Source organism: Rhyacophila brunnea, unplaced genomic scaffold (genome assembly GCF_057557595.1).
Source record: "Rhyacophila brunnea isolate RB1 unplaced genomic scaffold, BYU_Rbru_1.0 scaffold_5, whole genome shotgun sequence".
NCBI lineage: Eukaryota > Metazoa > Arthropoda > Insecta > Trichoptera > Rhyacophilidae > Rhyacophila > Rhyacophila brunnea.
In genome coordinates, this window is record NW_028233170.1 from 16283713 (window position 1) to 16308322 (window position 24610).

The following is a 24610-nucleotide window of genomic DNA, read 5'->3' on the forward strand; positions in this document are numbered from 1 at the left end:
AGCTCACTAACTTATTTGATGGAGAAACTTTGATTTTGTCCAGGGACGGTGTTTGTTATTCTTGATAAAACGTGAATCTTAAGTGAATATTGCTGTACGTGAAGGTACGAGGGTGGGTCAATAATTCCTTAGAAAAAAGCATTAAAACAGTTTTTATTTTTGTATTTTTTTTTTATTTCTCAACATAATCTCCTCGGAGCTCAATACACTTGGTTAGACGTTTCTCAATTTTTTTTAAACCGTCAGAAAAATAAATTTTCGGAAGGTCCTCAAAATAAGCATTTGTCCGATCGATGACTTCTTCATTTGAAAAAAAACGTTGTCCACTTAGCCATTTTTTTAAGTTTGGGAAAAGGAAAAAGTCACTGGGGGCTAAATCTGGCGAATACGGTGGGTGGTCGACCAATTCGAACTTCAATTCTTCAATTTTAGCCATTGATCGTAAACATGTGTGAACACGGGCATTGTCCTGATGAAAGAGGTTCTTTTTCCTGTTTAAATGAGGCCGTTTTTCTTCAATTTTGTTTTTTAGCTGGTCCAGTAAAGATGCATAATAATCCCCTGTTATTGTTTTTCCTTTTTCCAAATAGTCAACGAAAATAATTTCACGTGCATCCCAAAATACAGTAGCCATAACCTTACCAGCTGATTTTACGGTTTTCGCCTTCTTTGGACATGGTTTGCCTTCGCAATCCACTGCTTTGACTGTTCTTTCGTCTCGGGAGTATAGTGGTGTATCCATGTTTCATCTACAGTCAGAAAGCGACGAAAAAATTCATCCGGATTGCGTTGCATGAGCGACAACAGGGCTTTAGAGGCCACCACCCTATTGCGTTTATTGTCGACTGTGAGCAAACGCGGCACCCATCTTGCAGAAATATTTTTCATGCCCAATTTGTCATGTAAAATAGAAATGACGCTACCTTTTGAGATCCCTGTAACCTCAATTATCTTACTCAACTATAATCTTCGGTCACTTAACACCATTTTGTGGATTTTATTGATCATTTCTGGTGTAGTCACCTCTACAGGACGTCCTGAGCGTGGTTCATCCTTTGTTGATGTACGACCACGTTTAAATTCATTTAACCAGTTATAAATAGTTGCAAGTGAAGGAGCAGATATGCCGTGAACTAAATCCAACTCATTTTTTATTTCCTTTGCTGTTAACCCTTTTATATTAAAATGTTTAATAACAGCTCTAAACTCAATTTTCTCTATTTTCTATTTTTCCATTTTCCACAAGCAAATTTGTTTTTTCAATGTACGAGAAACACACAACAACCCGACCAATCTGATTGAAACTTCGCAGCATACTGAATCGGTAGTGCCGCTGCATGAAAACAAACCGCTTACAGTACTAGTCGCGCCACCTGTCGGCTTTTCTAAGGACTTATTGACCCACCCTCGTACTACGTGTGAAAATATAGACACTTCGATTAAGTTTCAACGGAGCTAATAAATAATCTGGCTAATAATTAATGGCAGGTGTTTCCAAGTTTCTACAGTTTAAAAATGTTTGAATTCTGCCCTTTGTTTATCTTTTTCTTAGATAAAATACGAGTATGTAACTATAGGTGACTCAAATATTTTGATTTGATTTGGTAAGCCAATAATTTTTAAAATAAATTAAAAAATCACTGTATTTAAATAATCATTTAAGTTAATCCTTCCAATGTTCAGACTTTGTTTACACGCCGTTTTCCTTTCAAGTACTCACACAAAAATAAATCTGGTACCTACTGCTAAATCGGGTGATCTTGGTGGTCAGTGCATTTTGTTAAAATGTGAAATTAAATTACCAGAGAAGAACTCATTGTTTGTCTTATTGTATTATAATATAATATTGTTCGTTTCTAGGTTTTGCCATCTGGGGTGACAGAATTTTATTATTATTATTACAACGTTTTTCTTAGCTCATATTTTTATTTGTCCGATACAAATCTTTCAATCGATTTTTAGCTAACTTCCTACTTCCTACTAACTAGCTAGACATTTGAAACTCTTAGAATATATCAGAACACGATGCCAATGCATTTTTTAAATACTTTTAGCGATCTTTAAGTAGAATTTAATTCATTTTCAGTTAATTCTGTTTTGAATGAAAAGTTATGTCGATACCGTTATTGGTTGCTAGGGGTCCTAGCAACTAAATTATTAATATATACGTGCATTGCCACGAAAATCAATATGAAATGATATTCCATTATTCAGTATTTCTATCAAGTACAATTGTTTTTGATCGTTTAAGCTAGTCAAGTCAAGTTTATATGATTCAACAGAAAATTTAAAAACGTTGTATTTAAAAAGTTCTTTTTATCTTTATGTTTCTATTATTTGTCTGCAGCACTCTCCATTCATTATTTTCGTGGCACCATTTTAGTTATCAAATAAATATGGTCTCATATTTTTTTCTTGGATTTTCAATTCCCCAATATGGGTCTAGGACAGATTCGATTCCGGGACATGTGGGTGCCACGCAATCGAATGAAATTCAAAAACAAATAGACGTTTGTGAATTATAGGTACTTTTATAAAATATAAATTAAACATTATTATTTATATTTAAAATATTATTTAATACTAAATATGCACACGTAAATAATTATGTAATTGTGCACATGTTTAAGTTGCAATGATAAGAGACTTTTTTATTTTTATATAAAGACCCAGGCGTAATAATTCTCAATTCACAATAAAAAAACATTATGTTAAGGGGGGACATGCTCGTCGAAGGTCAAAATTGAGTTTTTATTGTATTTTCAAACCATGATCCTGGACACTCCTTAAACGTTGTAGATAATCTATTTATATAATTTCGAAGCCTTATTATCCTTTATAGTTATTTTATACATTTGATGACTGCATGAAGTATTTTTGTTACATAAAATAGTATTCTTTTAAACCTCTCGCTCTAATGTTTTAGAATAAAGTCATATTTCGGTACAGAACTGTGCAGTGGTGTTAAGATTTTTTACATTTATTAATTTTTAAACGCATTTATAAAACCATTAGTATAATTTATTACGAGATAATTTTTGTAAAATATTCACGATAAAAAATTATTTTGATAATCTCTGTGATCCCAAATTTGACAAGAATTAGGCATTTTATTATTCAAAAAATCGGCAAGATTAACACATTTGAAGATGATTCTAAAGATATTTATTATAAGCTATGTTTTTGACCATTCAAGTGTGATAAAAATCTTATGAATAATGATTGCTTTATAATAATTATTGACCTAAGAATAAGGTAGTGTTTTTTTGAAATACGCCATTTCTTTTGTCATTCCCTAGTGGTTAAGCTACAACATACGGCCGTAGCCATAAAATGACAAACTATAATTAAAATAGGGAGTAAAATTATGTTAACGCGCGTGTTTGAACATGTACCTAACTGAATTTTTTTTTATTTTTTTTTAAACGGTACATGTTCAAACACGCGCGTTAATATCATTTTACTCCCTACTTCAATTATAGTTTGTCAATTAATGGCTACGGCCGTATGTTGTAGCTTAACCACTGGGGAATGACAAAAGAAATGGCGTATTTCAAAAAAACACTACCTTATTCTTAGGTCAATAATTATTATAAAGCAATCATTATTCATAAGATTTTTATCACACTTGAATGGTCAAAGACATAGCTTATAATATATATTTTTAGAATCATCTTCAAATGTGTTAATCTTGCCGATTTTTTGAATAATAAAATGCCTAATTCTTGTCAAATTTGGGATCACAGAGATTATCAATATAATTTTTTATCGTGAATATTTTACAAAAATTATCTCGTAATAAATTATGCTAATAGTTTTATAAATGCGTTTAAAAATTAATAAATGTAAAAAATCTTAACACCACTGCACAGTTATGTACCGAAATATGACTATATTCTAAAACATTGGAGCGAGAGGTTTAAAAGAATACTATTTTATGTAACAAAAATACTTTATGCAGTCATCAAATGTTTAAAATAACTATAAAGGATAATAAGGCTTCAAAATTATATAAATAGATTATCTACAACGTTTAAGGAGTGTCCAGGATCATGGTTTGAAAATACAATAAAAACTCAATTTTGACCTTCGACGAGCATGTCCCCCCTTAAGGGCAGCATGAATTAAAACTACTAAGTATTAGATAGAAACTGATTAAACTTGCTCGTCCACTTTCAGTATAAAATCGTAACGAATGTCTATTTATTTCATTCGACAGTGCGGCGCCCAATTATCCTGGCGTCCAGTTGTTCCAGTCCCCCCAATATTGCTTATTTTTTTTACTGATTTATGTTCATTTAGATAAAAGTGGGCTTTGTCACTGATACCTCTATACGTTAGCACAATTAAAAAGAGTATCGATTGTATGAAAATTATGAAAAATATTGCACATTCTGTTACACACTGTCTGCACAAAAATCAAATATGATAATTTAAAAGGAAATTACGGAATCTTTTAATAAGGTGATGATAATATATGCACCAGCCTGTATAATAGAATACTTAATATACAAAAGCGTACAAAAGACATAACAAATAAATCACAAATACACATCTTAAACTACTAACTACTGATTTTAAAAACTTTTGTAGAAGCTATTATTTATTTCAGAAAAAAAAGATTTCGCTATTGTAATGGATTAAAGTTGGTATATGTATGTTCATTCTTCTTTTGATGTCGTCTTCTATCAAAGGTTCGTGACCGAATTCCAACACATCTCTCTATCTTGTACCAACACAAACATACACCCTTCCAAACCAACCCACTTCGCACCAGACGCGTGTCAATCGGGCGTATCATGAGGCCATACGTTTGAATGTGAAGAATTGTTATGCCTGGGAATGTCTCAAGAGATTGAGATTACCGCATACTCAAGTTTATTTTAACTGAGTTAACATGACTTTAAGTTAAGAGTTTAAGAGAACAGCATGGAAAAGAAACAATAAGCATTAATATAATTTAAATTCAATTTAAATATAGAAATACAGAAAGCCATTATCACATTTTCAGTATGACACCAGATTTTTTTAAAGCAAAAGAATCGCTTTAATCGGTAATTCAAACTGTCAGATGGGCCAAATAACTGGTTGGACCAACTTGAGAAACTCTTCCATTTGTTTTGAGCCTAAACAAACATATGTATATATGTTTGTATACACAAACCAACCGTTCCATACCACACTCAGTTTTACTCCAGCGTAGCAAGGAGCCATGGGAATGTATTAGGAGCAGTTATAAAAGACTAAGGTCGCTACTCGCTAAAGTGTGCTTTGGTTGAAGTGTAATTGACGTTTTTAATAAAATGTGTTAATGGCAAAGAGAAGCACGCAGAACTAACAAAAATAAAAAAATTAAATAATATAAAAAGTAATTCAAAGCTGACGAACGTTAAATATGTGAAAATAACTTTACATTCAAATCCTTTATCTTAATCCAGTCATATCTGATCATCAGCATATTGAATATTGAGCGACTTACAGAGGTTGCGTGGTCGAGAGCATCTACTCCCTGTTTATAACTTTTAGAATCGTGCTGACACATTATGCATTAAGTTCGATACATGATCGCTAGATAAATTGGATTATCTAGTGGTAATCAAGAGGTACGCAACGTCTAAAGGACAAATTTAGATATTATTATACATAACTATATCGCGATAGAAAAAAAATTGTTAAAAAAGAAAAAGACATTAGAAAAGCTTCCGGGTTATCCTAGTGTATGGCTAAAACTTCTCCAGGGAAGGCATACATGTTGCACGACTCCGTGATGTTACGTTACTAAAACGACTGAATAGTTCTGCGGAAGTACTTTGCAATGCAACGCACAAGGGCTAGAGTCAAAAGAAATTAAACCAGTTTGGAGAGGCCATCATCATGGTTTGATCATAATAAATTAATGATATTTCACAAAATTACTTGTATATACCAGTACCTTTATATATACAAACCTACAATTGACCATTCAAGAAAAAATATATAGCATTATAATATTTAAAAGAAAAATATTTCTGGCACTGTAAGTTGTCATATTACATTAAAGTCATATTTAAGTTACCCGTTTACTCGTATTATCAGTGTTCTACTAACCTGTGCTGATATTCTTCCCTGCCTCATTCGCGGAAGATCAGTATGACTCCATGGGCTGGTAGACCATGGAGGGATTGTTCTCAAGTCTTCATCAAACCTTGAAAATAAAAATAAAACATAATACAACTATATAAATATTCAAAAAAAAAAATAATACATAATATTTTACCCAGATTTCTTCACATAATTAGTGTTAATTAACTTTTTATTTGTGTGCTTAGAGTGAACGCTTAATTTTTTCTATACAAATTACGCAAGCACTGAATTATACCTACTTGCATACCTATTATATTTGTTATTTACTTCAATTCAAATTTTGCTCGCCATTTTTTTAATTTTAAATTGTACCTACATCATAATATCTCATCAACTTTCTTTCGTCTCACAAAGCTAGCATAATGGAGTTTTAGCTCTAGCAAAAAATATCAAAACATTTTAATCTAAAATAAAATCCACTCCATCAAAACAAATGCCTTTAAATTCACATTTTAATATGGTCCACAACTCACGCTTGTAATAAATCCTTATTTTCTTTTAATGTTTTTTTGTAAAATTCACATACATTTCTGATATAACCGTGCCATCTTTAATCAAAAATCTTTTTTTTTAATTATGCATTTTTTTGTTTTGACTTTTAACGGATATTTTATAACAATTTTTACACATTTTTAATTTCTTCAAAAATAAGAATTTTTTGTTTTTTTATAATTAAAAACGTTTTACTTATATTTTTACCATAATATTATAATATTTGTAGAAGTAATTTATAATAGCACAATAAAAGAAAATACGAGATACCTTTATAAATACCATAAACATATTTATTTTTCTTCAATATTATCTAAATATACTTAATAAAAGTGGTACATATATCAATTATTATAAGATAATATTATATTTAGAAACTTCAACTTATAATATTGTATAAAACTCTATACTAATATATCTACTGTATATGTATTTTGAAAAAAAAATCTCTCATTTAATAAAATTGATTCAAACGAAAACCAATTTCCTATCAGGATTTGATAAGCTGGTATTTGACAGCTATCGAATCATCAGTTCTGTAGTAGAATTTATTTATTTTCCGTTCACATAATGCATTGCCCATATCAATCTATTGATATAAAATGTGAACTATGTTATTTAAAAAAAATATATCCTGTATACATGTAATGAATAATAAAAATATGGTTACAATTAGATATCAAAATATAGTTATATATATTTAAATCTATTTATAGTATTTTTGAAATCTGGCGACGCTCGTATTCTAATTCTTAAGGCACTGAACACGTCAAGGATTCCAAATTAGATTCCGGGTGAGTTTAAATTAGTTTATTATTTTATGATTTCATGAATCCTAGCTCGTATAACCAGTTTTAGTGTATAAACAAAATAAATATATAACTTGAAGAATTTTACAAAAATATTACAATACACTATTTTTCTCAATTTTCCAATAAATCCTTTTAAAATACGTTCTAACACGGCTACATTTAGAATAGGTACCCGACAAATTTAATAATAACTTTAAATAAAATTTAATTATATTATATTTCAGTATAATATTATTATACTCGTGATTTAATTTTTAGTAAATACTTTATGATATATATATATATTTTATTTTGTAACTATAAAACAAACTATGAACAAAATATCAACCGTAAAAGCTATGATGACGGGGTAAAAGGATATATTTTTATTGACGTACAAATGTTTATCTATTTATTTAAGTCTGTTTATTCTTTTCCCTTTCACTCATGCCTACAATTCAAGGGTTGAGTCCGATTTTATCGATCGTATTGTATTTTTCTATAAACCATTTCAAATCCCTTTAACCAAACAATATATCTCCATTCTCGCTCGGATTGGAGTAAATCTTTTTCCAATTCATTATTAACTAAAAGGGGTTGTAGAGCACGAGTGCGTGGATACATATCCCTAGTCGACGGGAAATATGAAAAATGTTTCCCAGCAGTGGTGGAACTCTCATGAATGTACTTGACCCGGATGCGTCATCTTGCAGCCCGAAACCTACGTCAAATGCGATTCCTCTCTCTCCTAGGAATACTCTTTCCCCGAACTGTCCGTCATGGCAACACATGGCTAGTTACAGACTGCCGCAGTTATCATACTGCAGTTTGTCTAGCGGTTAGTCTAGGGTTTACGAACCTATTTTATCCAAGGGCCTTTAATGCAGTTTTAAAAATTGTAGAACAAACATAACAATAAGAACTATTTGAGCGTAGTTATGCACAAAGCAGCCAAGCCACAATTTTGAAAAAAATGAGTTATTGTGATTTCCATAATCTCACACGTTTGTTTTACGTTCTGCACAAATCAACCAAGCTGCTGTCATACAAACATCTCATATAAATGCGTTTTAAAGATTTTGCAAATCGCAGAATATGACATTTTCGATTTGTATAAAGCATCCAAGCTGCTGTCATACAAAAATGTCATATAAATGCGTTCTAAAACTATGCAATATTCATTCTGCAAAAAGCAGCCAAACGATAATATTATGTACTTACGTAAATTTTAAAAATCGTGACTATAAGGTGTGTTTTTCTACATTCAATTAATAAACATTATTTTCTCAATTACATTATATATTTTTCATTTTATTATATATAATATAATATACAGATTTTTCAAATAAAAAATAGTGCCAGGCAGCTAAATATTGATGTATAATTTACAAGTTTTTCGAATTATTTTCAGAATTTTCAAATTCCCATAATAATTTAGTAACTTAGAATGCTATTTTTAAAGAAAACAATCAAAAATAAAGACTTTTCTTACAAAAATAAGAGATGGCTGCATTCTGCAGAATGCACATTCTAAAAAAAATCATTTTACTCAAAACACCTGGACTGCTAAAACACCAAAATTTCATAGATTATATGCTTTTATCTCTTCAAAAGTTATACAAAATCATTTATATATATAATATCTATCATTCAAAAAGTATACACAGTATACAGAGGCTTTGCTGATTTAAAGAAACACAATTTACATAAAAGTGCTTCTATCTCTGTTTGAGGTTTGTGTGGCTCGGCTGCTTTGTGCATAACTACGCTCAATGCCATATTTATTTAAATTTATATTAACATGACAACAAAAATAAAACTTAAACTGACATTTGAGCATGTTAAATGTAATTAAAATAAAACTTAGGTTTGTTATACTACCAAGTTTAATGTAACATTAAACAATCTTTAATTTCATTATTTTTAAGATTCTTTTTAAACCACATACATAATATAAACAGCAATTGAATCCATCATATTCCGCATTAATTAAGTAATACGTGCTATATTATCTAGTTAGTAATACTGCACATTGTTACTTCAAACAGCATACACGTAATATTTTAATTGAAATAACAAAAAATATATTTTTCAAAGAATAACACATTTTAAAAATATAAATACATTTATTTTTATTATTTGTCTTTTTATTAAACACCGCAATAGGCCGTGTAGCCCAATAATAGTAGTAAAACTCCCAGACTTGAGGAATTTACATGATTAGATTATGTAAATATATTTTGACCTCACCGTGAATCGAACACAGAAATCCGGGATGGAAGGCCAGAGCCTTACACACTGCACCATGATATAATTTTTACGTTGGATTTGTTGATAATATATTTCTCCTTATTGAGCATAATCAGCAAGACCCATTATAGTCAGGCCGTGTCATAAAACTGTAAACTTCGATTTGAGTACTAATTATTGCTCATACTCATAGAGTTTATAGCAAGAATATGTATTATAGATACCTACCTACATTATGAGATATTTTAAAGAGAAAGAATGATTTTCAATATCTATGAAATTGGTATTCTTTTTATCATCAAAAGTACAATACAACATTTGGAAAACACCGAGGATGCATAATACACACTTTATAGATAGGTACCTACCCGGTAGTTAGTTTTATTTTAAGTGTTTTTTTTTACTTTTTTATTTATTATTTTATAGTTATTATCAATGCTTAAACCTTACATTGTCGGACCCTATTCTAGAGTATCAATATTGTTGGCAGCAATTATTGTGACGTAAATCCCATATTTTTGCCCTACCTACTACATTAATCGTTGTCATCCAGAGACTTTAATCAATGTTAATTGAGTGACTTTTCAACCGTGTTTGTAAAAAGCTAGTTACCTATAGACCACGAGAGCGACAAGATATCCACTAGTTTGACCGTCAATCGTCACGCATACAGGGTGACTCATCCATCAGTTATCTTTCGACCTTCGTTGTCTCCTATATCTGCCATGATTGGAACGAACGTCATAAATCATATAAATCATCATAAACTCAGTACCATCTTTATCCCAAACAGGTAAAGTGTAACCGTGAGAGTGATAAACCGCACCGTGATAATACTACTTGTGTGAGTGCGTGAACCCGAAACCAGCTCAGCCATCTCAACATCAAAGGTTAGTGCCTGGACTAAATTCCTGTGTAACCGTCCTCCCCCAGGTTTGTAATACCAGTCGAGGCCTGGGGAAGGAAGGTCAAACTGTCTTTCTCCGCGGAGAAAACGAAGGCCTTATTCTTTACTAGGAGGCGCGTCTCTCCGCCTTCGCTGGTGATGAATGGGCAACCTCTATCTTTTTCTAGGGATCTTAAACTTTTAGGGGTTGTAATCGATGACAAACTAAATTGGTCAAAGCATGCGGACAGCATCTGCAAAAGAGCCGCGGTGACTTCGCTCAAACTAGCAAGAATGGCCAAACCCACATGGGGTGTATCTTCTGAAGCTCTTCAAATTCTCTACACTTGTGCTATTGAGCCTATGATCACGTATGCGGCCAGCATATGGCATGAAGCTGCCAAACGGAAAAACATAGCAAAAAAACTCAATACGGTTCAGCGAGCACTAGCGATACGAATATGCAGAGCTTACCGAACGGCTTCGCTCAATTCAACGCAAGCTCTAGCAGGACTTATGCCTCTAGATTTACGTTTAAAACAAATCGCTCTCATTTACAGAGCTAAGAAGGGCGAGGAGGGCCTCGCAGGTTTTCTGCCTGACGACAGGCTTTACGAAAAACCGGTGGACTATAGAAGGCTGCCACACCCGGCTAGACTATTTTCTGAAGTGATTTCTTATCCTGCAACGTTGGAAAGCAACAAATGCAATAACATGCCGATTTTCACGGATGGGAGCAAAATTGATGGCGGTACTGGTGCAGGGTTTGTGGCATACATTAATGGCGGTGAGATAGCGGCTCGTAAGTACCGCCTTGCCAGCTATTGTACGGTAATGCAGGCCGAACTCTATGCCATCCAATGCGCTCTGGAGTGGGCAGGCTCAGATCCAATTCAGCGAAAGCTCACCGAAAACCATAGTATTTGTATTTATTCGGACTCCAAAAGCTCAATCCAAGCAATTGGAAATCCGTTGTCTACTAATCTGATTGTCTTTTCTATTCACAGCGAGTCCGCTCTACTGAGACGGCGCCACCCCGAGGTGCACTTCAAGTGGATAAGGGGACACACCGGGATAGAAGGAAATGAAAGAGCTGACAAATTGGCTCGGCATGGTGCCTCTGAACCCAAGACCGCGGTAGCTTATGACAAATTTCCTCTGAGCTACGCGAAAATTACAATTTCAGACATGGTGAAAAACGAATGGAACTCACGATACATAAACTCATCGACAGGGGAGTTGACCCGAAAGTTTTTACCTTCAATTTTAGCAGCACGAGACGTCAGGGTGCATAAGGGACTGTGTTTTGAGATGACTCAGATTCTTACAGGTCACGGAGTCATGCGAGCATACCTGCACCGGTTTAAAATAACATCTGATGGAAAGTGTCCATGCGACGACGGAAGCGACCAGGACGTCTTACATTTACTCCTAGATTGTCAAATCTTTAGCAAGGAGCGGCACAACCTGAACTTTTTATTACAGATGGCAGACGCGGACATTCGAGACCTTCCGGGGACCATGGCAAACGAGGCCGGAAGAGATGCCCTTTTTAATTTCTGTATTGATGTAATAAAAAGAATAAAAATAATAAATGGTGACATGTAAAGATGATTCATGCCTTTCAGATCCAGTGACTGCAATCATATAAGATAGGATAAGTATATACTTAGAACATTAGTCCAATGCGACATTTCTTTTACCACGGGAAAAAACTCGACTACAAATCGCAGTCCTCAGTTCCCAATGAATACGACAAAATATTCATCAGAATCACCTCCGCCTTGCGCTACTAAGAATTTTCCAGGGTTTTTGCAAGGCGGTATCATAGGCCCTGGCCGAATTCAAATTAGCAATACCCGATGCGGGTAGAAGAACAGTTTCAATAAGGCATATTCTCTCAGCCGGCACAATTTTCATTTGACTAGCATCAAGTAGAGTAGTTTGCGTGCCAAAGTCCTTAAGAAACCTCGATAGTAAATGCGAGGTATCCATAAAGGCATCTAGAAAAAAAAAAAAAAAAAAAAAAAAAAATACCAGATTTAGTTTTTACGAGAAATGGGTGTCAGGCACTTGCTCAACCTATTAGGTCCATACTCTGTCTCATACACAAATTGAAAAACAATAAGTGTACTTTGCCAGACCTAGTATTCGAATCTATTCGAAGTATTAATCGTGACCAAAATCTTTCTTATTAAATTATAGTAATTAAGAGATTCGGTCCACTAATGATAAAGAGTAACGAAAAAACACTTGACATACATTACTTTTTATGAAATCATTTAAATTATAAATGTTTCATAATTGATACATAATATTGGAATAATATATTTGAAAACCGTAAATAAAATATACTTGTATTAATTTTATATCATTAATATAATGAAACTAGCTGACCAGGCAAACGTTGTTCTGCCATATAAATTATTTCTAGTGAATATTTTGGTTGTTAAATAAAAATTAAGGAATGTATCGTAAGTGTGTGGGGATGGGATCTATGACAGAAAGAGGAATAGAGCACTGTAGACGATGACCGCCGATAAAAACAAAAAAACATCAACCATTCATTTTCTCAATTCAAAATGAGTAATGATGTTCATAATGAATGAATTACCTGTGACAGGATCTCGCTGTTTAATGTTTATGCAATATCCGTCTTGTCCCTTCCAGAAAATTAGCGGATATTGGAGAGCGTCGTATGAACGCTGTGTGTCAGCGATGAACTCCAGATTATTGTTTCTTCTTCGAATCACGATTTCTCGCGTCGATGTGCGGTCGCCAACCATGATTTTAGCAATGTCTTCAACAACAGTCGCATAGAATCTACGTACGTTCATTGTGCTCATTCATTGTGCTCATTCAACAGGGCGTCCAGTTCACCGACGATGCGCCTGACATTTTAGGCGAATTGAGGCTATTGAAGCCGCAACGTGCATCCACATGATTGATGTCCTCACCGCCGCGCCCATGAAGTAGATTTGTAAAAATGTATGTGGTTCGTTTGGCATTAGCAGCAATGAGCCTACTTTGTGGTATACTTGACCTTTGATTTTTGAACGTAGAATGGAATTGTTGACCATTTGCCGCAGTATTGTGAACTATTTCTGTTGCTCCGGACGAAGTCATTTGGAAGCATGAATTGAATATGCGAATGGACTTCAGGAACAGGGTTGAATCCGGAACCGTGCCAATGAGCAAGCTGTTCAATGGTTCTGGTGGTATCTCAATTTCTGGTAGTTGCACTTTTCCTGATGCGCAACACATCCCGGCTGACTCATGTTTGAATTTGAGCGCATGACAATGGGAACATTCTTTGTCCGTAGCACCAATCAGCACTTTAGGATGAACGGAATATTCAATATCTGGCTCGTACTCAAATGCGAGACGAAGGAACGAAGCGGATGTAAATGCTCGATGTACTTGTTGGCGTTGTCGGTCATTTTCTCTGCGTGTGTTAACTACGAACCGGCGCGCTTGGCTCCGTTCCAATTGCCGTTGTTGATTTCGTTCAGCTCGTGCCTCTTATGATTGAGATGCACGCAATTGCGAGATGCTTACACGCACGTTTTTGTTATCTTGTTGAATTTGTTCGTCTGTTCTTTCTACTCTACTATTTCGCATGTTTGTTGATTTATTTGTTCGACGGCCCAAATGGCCCCCCTTGCGTCTTGCTGGCATTGTGCACTGTAATACACGCACATAAAAATAGATAAATTAAAATAAATCCTACAAAATTTTGCATGCACTGCGTTGTGATTTGCCGAATGAAATGTCAAAATGACGCGACGCTTCTCTTGAATTCTTCTCGGACGTAGTGCCATCTATTCTGTCATTCAACAACATAAATAATTTCGTTCTGTTTGAAATACGAACGACGGTTAAATTTGTTCATACAAAAATAATAAAATCACGATTAAAAAATGGGAAGATGGGGTTAGGAAAGTGAAAATTTGAGGTTATATGTATTTTTTTATGCCAAATAAAAAAAAAATACAAAAAAAAATTGTCAAAAAAATAAAAGGAAATTTTCTGGATAGAGATACCCTAATCACCTAGCGGTATGAAATATACTTGTTGACCTATTCTCATACCTAACAAATATACATAAAAAAATTCATAAAAATCAGTCGAGCCATTTCGGAGGAGTTCGACCACAAACATCGTGACACGAGATTTTTATATATATAGAGATAAATCATATTCCAACCATTTAAATATGTTGCGTTTTAATAATAATAATATGTGATTAATTTTCTTTTCATGACAAGTCTAAATTTAGATAACTTTTATTTTAGGTAGATTACTTATTGAAAGCGTAGATAGGAGTTCAATTTATAATGTCATTATGATAAAAATATTCACTGATAATCAAATGTATTTCACTAATGTTCTCAAATTTCTTTTGTTTTATTCGAAGAATTCTCTGTCACTCAGCTTGTCAGATGATCGTACTGTAGCTCACACGATATGTCTAAATATATTATATTTGATAGAAAATTTCACTCAAGCGAGCATGCAACGATGTCATAAGAAAATTTTCCTTGGCGGGCTACATAGTCTGAAGTTTTAGGAGCATGTCAGAATGTGTCAGTGCTAAACCTTATAACGGGCTTGTAATTTTCGAATAAGCTGTCTTGATATTATCTATTTTTATATTTTATCTATGTATGCGTGGCAAATAAGAGACTGATTAATACTATTACAACCTTCACTTCAAGGGCATTATGAATATTAGTTATCTTATAATGGAAATAAAAAAAGGTTATTGAAATTATACGCTTCACATAAAATGTGAGGCCCGAGGTAATTAGTATTTTTGAGGCCCTATTTATTAGTTTTTAAACCTTTTAAACCCAGGGGGGAAAAGGCCAGTGGGAAAGTCACGCACACGATGGGGTGATAACATTACAAAAGATGCCAACCAGCTGCTAAAAATCAGGAACTGAAAAAGACGTGCGGAGGACCGTTCCGGTTGGAGGACAGCGGTGAAGGAGGCCAAGGCTCGACTTGAGCTGTAGCGCCATTGAAGAAGAAGAAGAAGATTTATTAGTTGTACGTGGTATTTAATAAAATAATTATTAAAAAAAAAAGTTTTGCCCGATATTGCACTAGCAAATTTATTTTAGAAGATAATCTTAAGATATCCAGAGTTAAATACATCTTTCCGTAAAAAAAGAACAAACATTTTCATTGTTTTTATTCGGACAAGGTGTGTTCATATTTTTTTACTAATCCATCGGATGAAGCAACGCGTCATCTTGTGGAATATTAAATGTGGACTGTCCAAACTACATTTAATTTGATAAGAGTATTTATATGTGTGAACATTTATTGAGTTTCTAATACATTATGATAGTGAAAAAGGTACAAACATTGTATAATTTCGACTGTAGAAAGGAAAAATGACGTAATCCACACAAATTAAATTTTACAGGACGCACAAAAACGTATTTGTTATGGTTTTCGGTCGAAGTTAATATGTGAATACTGTGAAGTGCATTAAAATTATTAATTTAGTTTTTATATTTCTAATCTGATATTAATTATTGAGTCAATTAAAGATAAACCATTAAAAATGAAGGTTAAGTAAGTCGTTTTTCCAAATGCCAGCTAAATTTAGATACTAAATCGGCATTTTCAGCCCTTTGGACACAACGTGTATTTATTTTAATAGTTAGTGTCCAACGTATTTATCCAATAAAACCTATTTTAATAAAACTGGGGGTGACGTCCTTTTTCCTTTCTACAGTCGATTTTTATCGTATGTACATTTTATATATTATGATGAGTTTAGTATATTATATTTTGTACTTTTCTAAAGTCCAAAATTAGAATATTTATCAAGCGGCTGAAGATTTTTAATTACGTTTTCCTGAAAGTGACCTTTTTGGACATACGATAGGTACATTGGCTCTTGTGTATAGAAATTTAATAAATCATATCATTTTTCCTGTACAGTTAATAAATGATGTGTGGATGAAATTAATGAAACGTATGCAGTGAGTTCAAATTAATATCAAAATGTTGTCACACAATGTATTATTGTTAGAAGATAAATAACACATTATTATCATATCAAATGAATATGGTAGTCGCGTATGAGTTGAATGTTAGGTACAAGCAGAGTTTTGTATTCTCAATCAGAGGAATTAATTGATACTGACTGAAATACTTGAATAGGCGAAAACGTTGAATGAAATACAATATTGCATCATTAATCAGGCATTGGCCTAATTGTGCCATTGTTTATAATAATTGGTTATAATATGTTGCATTATTATGTAATTGATTGATATCAATTATATCTTACAACAAGAATAAAAACAATAAATTTAAAGAAGTATTTTATTTACTACATTTATCAAATTAGAATACGATCTAATATAATATACCTAAACATAATTTCGGTTAGACATAATATTATACACTTCCTATTTAAAACAGAAAATCCACTTTTGTTCAACTGTGATTATTTTACTTCGATGCTGAATATCATCCGGGATCAATCCACTGCTGGATAAAGGCCTCCCCAAGCTTCTTCCAACTCTCTCAGTCCTGTGTCTTTCGCTGCCACGTATTTCCGCCGAACTTTCCCAGTTCGTCAATCCAGCGGCTTTTAGGGCGACCCTGTGGCCGTTTCGTGACCCTTGGGTACCACTGGATGACGGCATTTGTCCAGCGGCCGTCCTTTCGGCGAGCAATGTGCCCCGCCCATCTCCATTTCAGCTGTTTGGCAACGTCTATTACATCGCGTACTTATGTCTGCTTTCTAACCCATTCGTTTCTCTTACGGTCCTTTCGCGTGATGCCCAACATACACCTCTCCATGCCTCGCTGTACGACTCTTAGCTTTTGGACATCTCTCGTGTTGAGGATACACGTTTTGTAGCCATACATGAGCACGAGTAGCACACATTGGTTGAACACCTTACGCTTAAGACATAATGGTAGGTCACTCTTGAAGATGCTATTCAGTCGTCCAAAACCACTCCATCCCAGCTTTATTCTTCGTACAATTTCATCGTGCATCCTTCCGACTATGGGCACATGCTGTCCGATATAGACGTAGCTGCTGACTTGCTCGAGTTGGGTGCCATTAATACAGATAATCGCAGGGTCCGAAAAACAGTTCCTCATCACTTTTGCCTTTGAGACATTTATCTTTAGGCCGACCGTTTGACTGACATCCGCGAGTTCTTACATTCTACCTTGGAGGTCTTTCGGGTCTTGTGAGAGTATAACAATATTATCTGCAAAGCACAAGTGACTGAGGTGCTCCCCATTCATTGGAACACCTTTTTCCTCCCAATCAAGTTTCCTGAATAAGTCCTCAAGAGTAGCGATGAATAGTTTAAGTGAAATGGTATTACCTTGCCGGACACCTTTGTTAATGGGGAATTTACACGACCGTTTGTGGAGTTTCACGCATGCTGTGGCATCACTGCCAATTAGTCATCGACCAATTAGTCTACTGCCAATTCTGTATAAGGTTTTCACGAAAATACTCTCAAACCGTCTCGAAACAGTTCTAGATGAGAACTAACCAAGAGAGCAAGCCGGATTCAGAAGAGGCTATAGTACTATGGATCATATACAGGTCGTCAGGGAAATCTAGAGCGCTACCAGGAATACAAACTGCCATTATATTTTGGTTTTATAGACTATGAAAAGGCATTTGATTCCATCAAAAAATTCTCAATTATAGACGCCCTTAGCAACCAAAGAATTTTCAGATGCTACATAAACATATTGATACTGAATATAGCAAAATATAATAATATGAAAGAAAAAAAACTGTCAGTATGTACCTAATATCATTTAAAATGTTAATTATTTACCTGTGGGTTAAAAACGTGGCTTAGCTGCCTTCATATAATACAATATACCAAAATTTGATATATTTAATAACATTACTATACCAGTAATTTCCAAGATTTTTGTTCGGCAGTATCCTTGAAGCATGATATATTAAAAATTCTGGAAATCCCTAATCATTACATGACACACATTAAGAAGGACAGTAAATTTTTTTGCAAGAACTGCAATTAAATAATTTTACAGATAACTTTTTTAATAATCAATATAAATATTTTTTAACGCTAAAATATTTTTATAAGCTTAAGCGTCGGCTTATAATTTTGTGGGTCCCAGGTTGAAACTCTGGAAACATTGTTTTTCAATTTGTGTTTGGAATCAGAGTACATACCTAATAGGTTGAGCACGTGACTAACATCAGTTTCTCATAAAACAAAATCCGTTAATACAACCTCCACCCTGTGGAGGCCTTAATGATACTCTAAGAATTCAACATGATGAAGTAGTAGGTAATCGTCAAAAAATAAACTTAAAAATTTTAAATGTGCGTTTTTTTGACAAAAAGATTTTATTGAAAGAAGATTGATCATATTTTATAAATATTTTCGGTGTGTACGGTACTGGATTTTCATCCGAAGTCTCCGGTCTCAATTCGCTTTGAGGGCACAATCTATTTATGTGATCATTCCAATTCTATTACTAGACTACTGTTTTGCTACACTAATACCAAAAGGATATATTTTGTATATAATATAATAATATGTAAAAGAATTAATGTTGTTTTAATTAAATAACCATAATATGTGGACAAAATAATCAATAGCTCTGAAATTTTCACACCTATTAAACCCATTACAGTGACTGACTAATCAGTCACCCACCAATGTTAAAATACCAATATATGCACTGCTGGGTTGACATATAAAGAGAAACATTAAATATGTAGTACTAGATTGAAGAATATGTTACGAAAGTATGCTTGCCCTATTTTAAACGATAGGTAGATAATGTAGTAAAAATATACCTAGCTCAAAACCTTAGCATAATTATGTGCCTCCATGTAATGAAGGTTGTATTAAAGATTACTAGAAATAGCTTTGGGCATTCGTTCAACTTATTGGACCTTTTCTTATACTGGATCAAATACAGATTGAAAATAAAAAAGATACATGCATTTTAACCAATGTTTGAACCGGCAACCGATAGCTTCGTATTTATACAAAAACATACTATGCCAACGTGAGTACTTCTGATAAAAAAAATCTCTTAATAAATTAGGTAAATCTTTACATTATCTATTTTATATTATTTATGAAGCATAATAAAACACGTCGATACAAAAAAAATCTTTTATATAAATGATATATGACGGCATCTGTAGGGTGACTACCTACTGAATTGGATGCCGTAAATTGGAAAACTTTTCATGTCAGGTTTTTTATTCTTATAAACTTTGTGGATCTAGAACTACCTACCCATTGTTTATCTGCTAAAATACATAACCAATACTATTTGCACGTTTAATATACTTTATATAATTATTATATATTAGTCCAAACAAATAAACATTATTGTGTATATATCTCGCAAATAAATTGTATTTTTTTTAACAATAACGTTTGAATCCACTGTCGTTTAATTTTTATTCAGTTAGTTGTAGTCTCTAATTGTAATCATTATACTTTTTTAGTCACTTAAGGTTCAAATAGACTATATGACGATCGGGCACATATATGCTAAGAGCGTTTTAGTGTCTATGATCAAATCTATGCCATTCCGACATATTATACATACATATTGTATGACAGCTACGACATCCTATTTACACTCTGTAACACCCTGTGACACAGGACGCCAACATAAGAAACGGGTTTTTCGACATATATATGACCGATCGTCATAGAGTGTATTTGAAGCATTAAAGACTTTTTTTTTTCACCGATAAGTGACTTTTTTATTGAACAAATATAGTCCATTCACTGCGTATTTACAATTTTCATATTTGTACTGTTTTTTTTTCTACTGAAAGTTGATGATGTGTCTATTTCCAGTATAAATTATATTGACATTATTATATAATATAATAATATATATATTTTCATTTTAAAATATAGTTGGTTACCTTCGAGAAAATACACGTCAATAGATAACAAGTGATTTACATGAATATCCTTTCAATATCATTTTCCGGAGCAATTTTTGGATGCTGAAGATGCTACTTTATATAATCTAACCCTATAAATAACTCATGTTTACAATTACGCCACTAATTCTTTTTTTGAATTGAAACCTACGATACAATGTTGTACCTACTTATCATAGTTTATTTAAATTTTTGTATTTATATATTATATTACATGTTTTCAATTTAATTTTGTTGTTTTTCTTTTTACTTTTTCTTTAAGTGTGGACGTTTTAAACTTATAAGTTTCTATGTTCGCACAATTTTATTTAAACTTGAATTTAAACGTAGAACAGTAGCGTAGAATAACAAACAAACGGAAACATTTACGACTAAAAAAGTATATTCGGAGTAACGAGTGCGATGCGAAATGAAACCCGATATTCCGTGTATTGCCACTTTGGATCCTGGCCGTTTTGCTGAAAAGGGATACTTGTCATTTAAATTCGGGCAGAGAACATGTATGCCACTTGAACGCGTTTGTAGTGCGTATTTATTAGCATACATTTCTTTCAAAATATCTTTTTTTACTCGGTTATCCCAAGAAAATGTGATGAACGAAAATGTTATATGAAAACAGAAAGCATGCAACGAATACTATAAATTTGTTATTGGATATAATAGAAAGGGCGAAATAAACCTACGTTAATACCTATTCAAGTTTAAATATATTGATTCCATTCGATGTACGAGTAGAAAAGTCTTTTCTTTATAATTCAATAAAGAAAAATCAGAAATGTCTTCAACCGGTCATAAAGTCGAATAATCCTTTCTGGGATTAATCATTAATTTAATTATAAATGGGAATGTCAGGATTTATTATTTGTTCAACTGTAAAATTTCATTGTGCCATTGTTAAGTTCATTTGAACCAAATAAAAAATAAACCCATTTACTTCAAAAATCAATGCTTTAATTTTGAAATGAGAATTTGTGCAACTTTTTTAACGCCATTATCATTAACAAGGTATTTTTAAATATTTCCTCATAGAGCTAAGGTATCGATATCAAGTTTTTGAAGTTATACTTCTTTTGGCGCATTTGGGAAAACAGATTAGACTGTATTTTTCGCGTGTGACCGGCCGCTATGTAACAAATAATTTTTATAATTTATATTCATTCGGGTTGCGTAATACTTAGAAATATTTATCGTTGTGTTAGGCGGATTCAAAGTTGTTTCTGTTAACTTTCCTAATTAATAATTAAGGAATGAAGCAATAAAATGATTTTAAACTAGCGGCGCTCCAATAAGCGGCCCTTATTCTGAGGTGTAATTTAACAAGATATTTAAAATAGTAATAGTAAATAATATTAATAAATACGGAATGAAGCAACAAGATAATTTTAAACCAGCGGCACTCTATTTCAACTTCCCACCAATAAGAAAAACAAATAATTTGGAACGTTCAATGAACCAAAGAAACACTTTCATTTATTTTGTGAACCTGATTCTAAATCACCACACCAGAGCTAGTCGAAGAATCTATGTTATCACAAGTTTTATTTTTGTTTTGTTACGCCAAAGAAGTATAACTTCTAACGCGCGTACATAAGTACACACACCGATTTTTTTACATTATAATAATATTATAATTCTTGACAGCATTTGATATAATAGTAGTTATTTTAATTTTTTAATTATTATTAATAATATGAAATAAAATTAATTATTAAGGAAAAGAATAAGAAACTACGAGGTTGACAGCATGTTTGATGGAAAGATTTGAGAAATAATGTATACACACAAATAATTACATAATTCCTATTAAGTGAATTACTTTTAAAACCAATTTACAGTCATCCAGATTTAATAACAGAATGTTAATAAGAATTTAAATTTGACGACATATTATATAATAAACAATACCATCTTCTATTCTATCAAATTCATACTATTACATAGTAACAAAAATTTTATTTAGTAATAAATTACTCCATAAAGTAAGAGAAAACGTATTTATTGTTAATAGTTGATAGAAATACGTAGTATTAGAAGTAACAAACATTATGTTAGTTATATCTTATTTTTCGTATTTACTTCCAAAATTATTACAATCAAGGTCGATTTCGACTTACGGAATATATCTATGTTCTAAATTCTCCAAAATCTGTCAATACAAACCTCCACTCTGTGGAGGCTCATATGATCCTATCAGGATCGGACATGGTCGAAAAAAAAATCTTCAATTGAATATTTATTATTATATTTATACAACTAATATAATGTTGTTATTTAATATGTAATTATGTTTTAAAGTTTTTGTTTCTTCTAATAACAGAAATTTTGTCAAAATATAATTTTTCGATTTTCAAACCTATAAATCAGAATATTGATATTATATTAATTATCTTATGACTAATTTCTATTATTAACATAGTAATTACTGACTATATTTATATTACTTCTATGTATATTCTTTACGGTAGCATTGAAAAATTATTATTCATTTCGATAAAAGGGATAAGTTACAAGTACCCACCGACAAATAAACAGACGTTCAGAATCTGGTGAATACCTGTTTTTACGAAAAAGTAAAAAAAATCAAATGGTGTGTTTCGGCCCGTAAACCGCAAGTTGGACATACCTTATCTAGAGTAAGGACCAAATATATTGGGTGCCTAAAAACTTAATAAACTCACACCGTGGAGATCCATATTATACTTAGTATGGATGTACTTAAAAATTAGAGATGTACCTATACAAAATATTTTCCAAATAATATAATCCAACTCACTTGAAATCCTTGAGTCGGTTATGTAAAAATTTCCTAATATTCCACGGAAGATCGTTGTGTCCATCTATAAGCGGCGTCTCGTGGAGAAGCTGATTGGCAATTTCCAGCCGCTCAGCCAGTGGCGCTCCCGCTGAGGCCCGCAATGCTATAGGGCCTGCGACGCCCGCGGCGCCTGCCACCAACACGAGTGCCACCACCAGCGACCATTGTCTGCTACGCATATTGAGCCCTGGAAAAAATAGAATACACAAATATTTAAAAGATATATACTTACATCTTACTCATACAAATACAAAATTATATGTGCAAAGAAATGGTGAGAATATATTATATATTATATAACATTACATTATACCCCGTTTACACGTGCATGGATTTACTGTTGACAGTAAGTATTATCGCGGCCATAACAATAAAATGAATGGGTAAACATGTATTATTCTGCAGTTTCAAGTTTGCATGCATGAATCAAACAAGTTTGGAAGTTTCTGAATTTTCATGCGACAGGGATTCGTTCGATATCTACGGTGAACCAGCCGCTAAAAATACGAACTACACCGTGCAGACTCATTTTGAGGTTAACCGATTTTCACGACCTGTCAAATAATACTATAAAATGACAACATCGCGTCTCACTTACTCTTGCAGAAAGAGATTGGCGAGCCAGTCAGCACTTTTACGTGTAAACAGTTATTGTCACGATAGTTTAAAATACGCACTTTTGCTGCCAGTAAATCCATGCACGTGTACAGGCGCTATTAGACCATCTGCTTTGAAGACGGTGGCTGAGATCTATCGTCGCTTGACTGATAAAACAGGTGAGTGCTGTTCAACTGAGTACATGAGATAGCGAATGAGCATTGAAAACCAAAGACGTAATGCAGTCGCTGTTTTGGATACATACACTGGAGGAATCTAGGGATCTGGAGGAGATATTTTATATGATACGGGAAACCAAGGATATAAAAATGTAGTTTTATAAATATTACCCACGATAGCCGCGCGGCTTAAGCGTCGGCATATAGCGACGTGGGTCCCAGGTTCGAATCCTGGGTCTGGCAAGTACACATATTGTTTTTCAATTCGTGTATAAGTCAGAGTATGGACCTAATAAGTTGAGCAAGTGGCTGACATCCATTTCTTGTAAAAACAAAATCTGTTAATAATACCTCCACTCTGTGGAGGCCAATATGATCATATTCGGACATGGTCGAAGTCGAAGAAAACTTTATTTATGTGTACTTATATCATTTAATTTTACAACTTTTCTTTTTGTTGTGTTGTGTTAGCTACTCTTTTGTTATTATTACGATATTTTTTAAATAAAAAATATACGA

The 24610-nt window shown here is 33.0% G+C and overlaps 1 protein-coding gene across 1 annotated transcript in view; it reads right to left on the reverse strand.

Annotated features, from left to right (window-relative positions):
* The window catches only part of LOC147066098 (uncharacterized), a 173237-nt gene that overhangs the window by 53936 nt on the left and 94691 nt on the right, over positions 1-24610 (reverse strand). The window contains exons 3-4 of the mRNA XM_085955724.1: positions 23274-23502; positions 6088-6184 (exon numbers count right to left, since the gene is read on the reverse strand). Coding sequence (XP_085811850.1) covers positions 6088-6184; positions 23274-23502 — 326 coding nt within the window. The remainder of the gene's footprint in view (positions 1-6087; positions 6185-23273; positions 23503-24610) is intronic.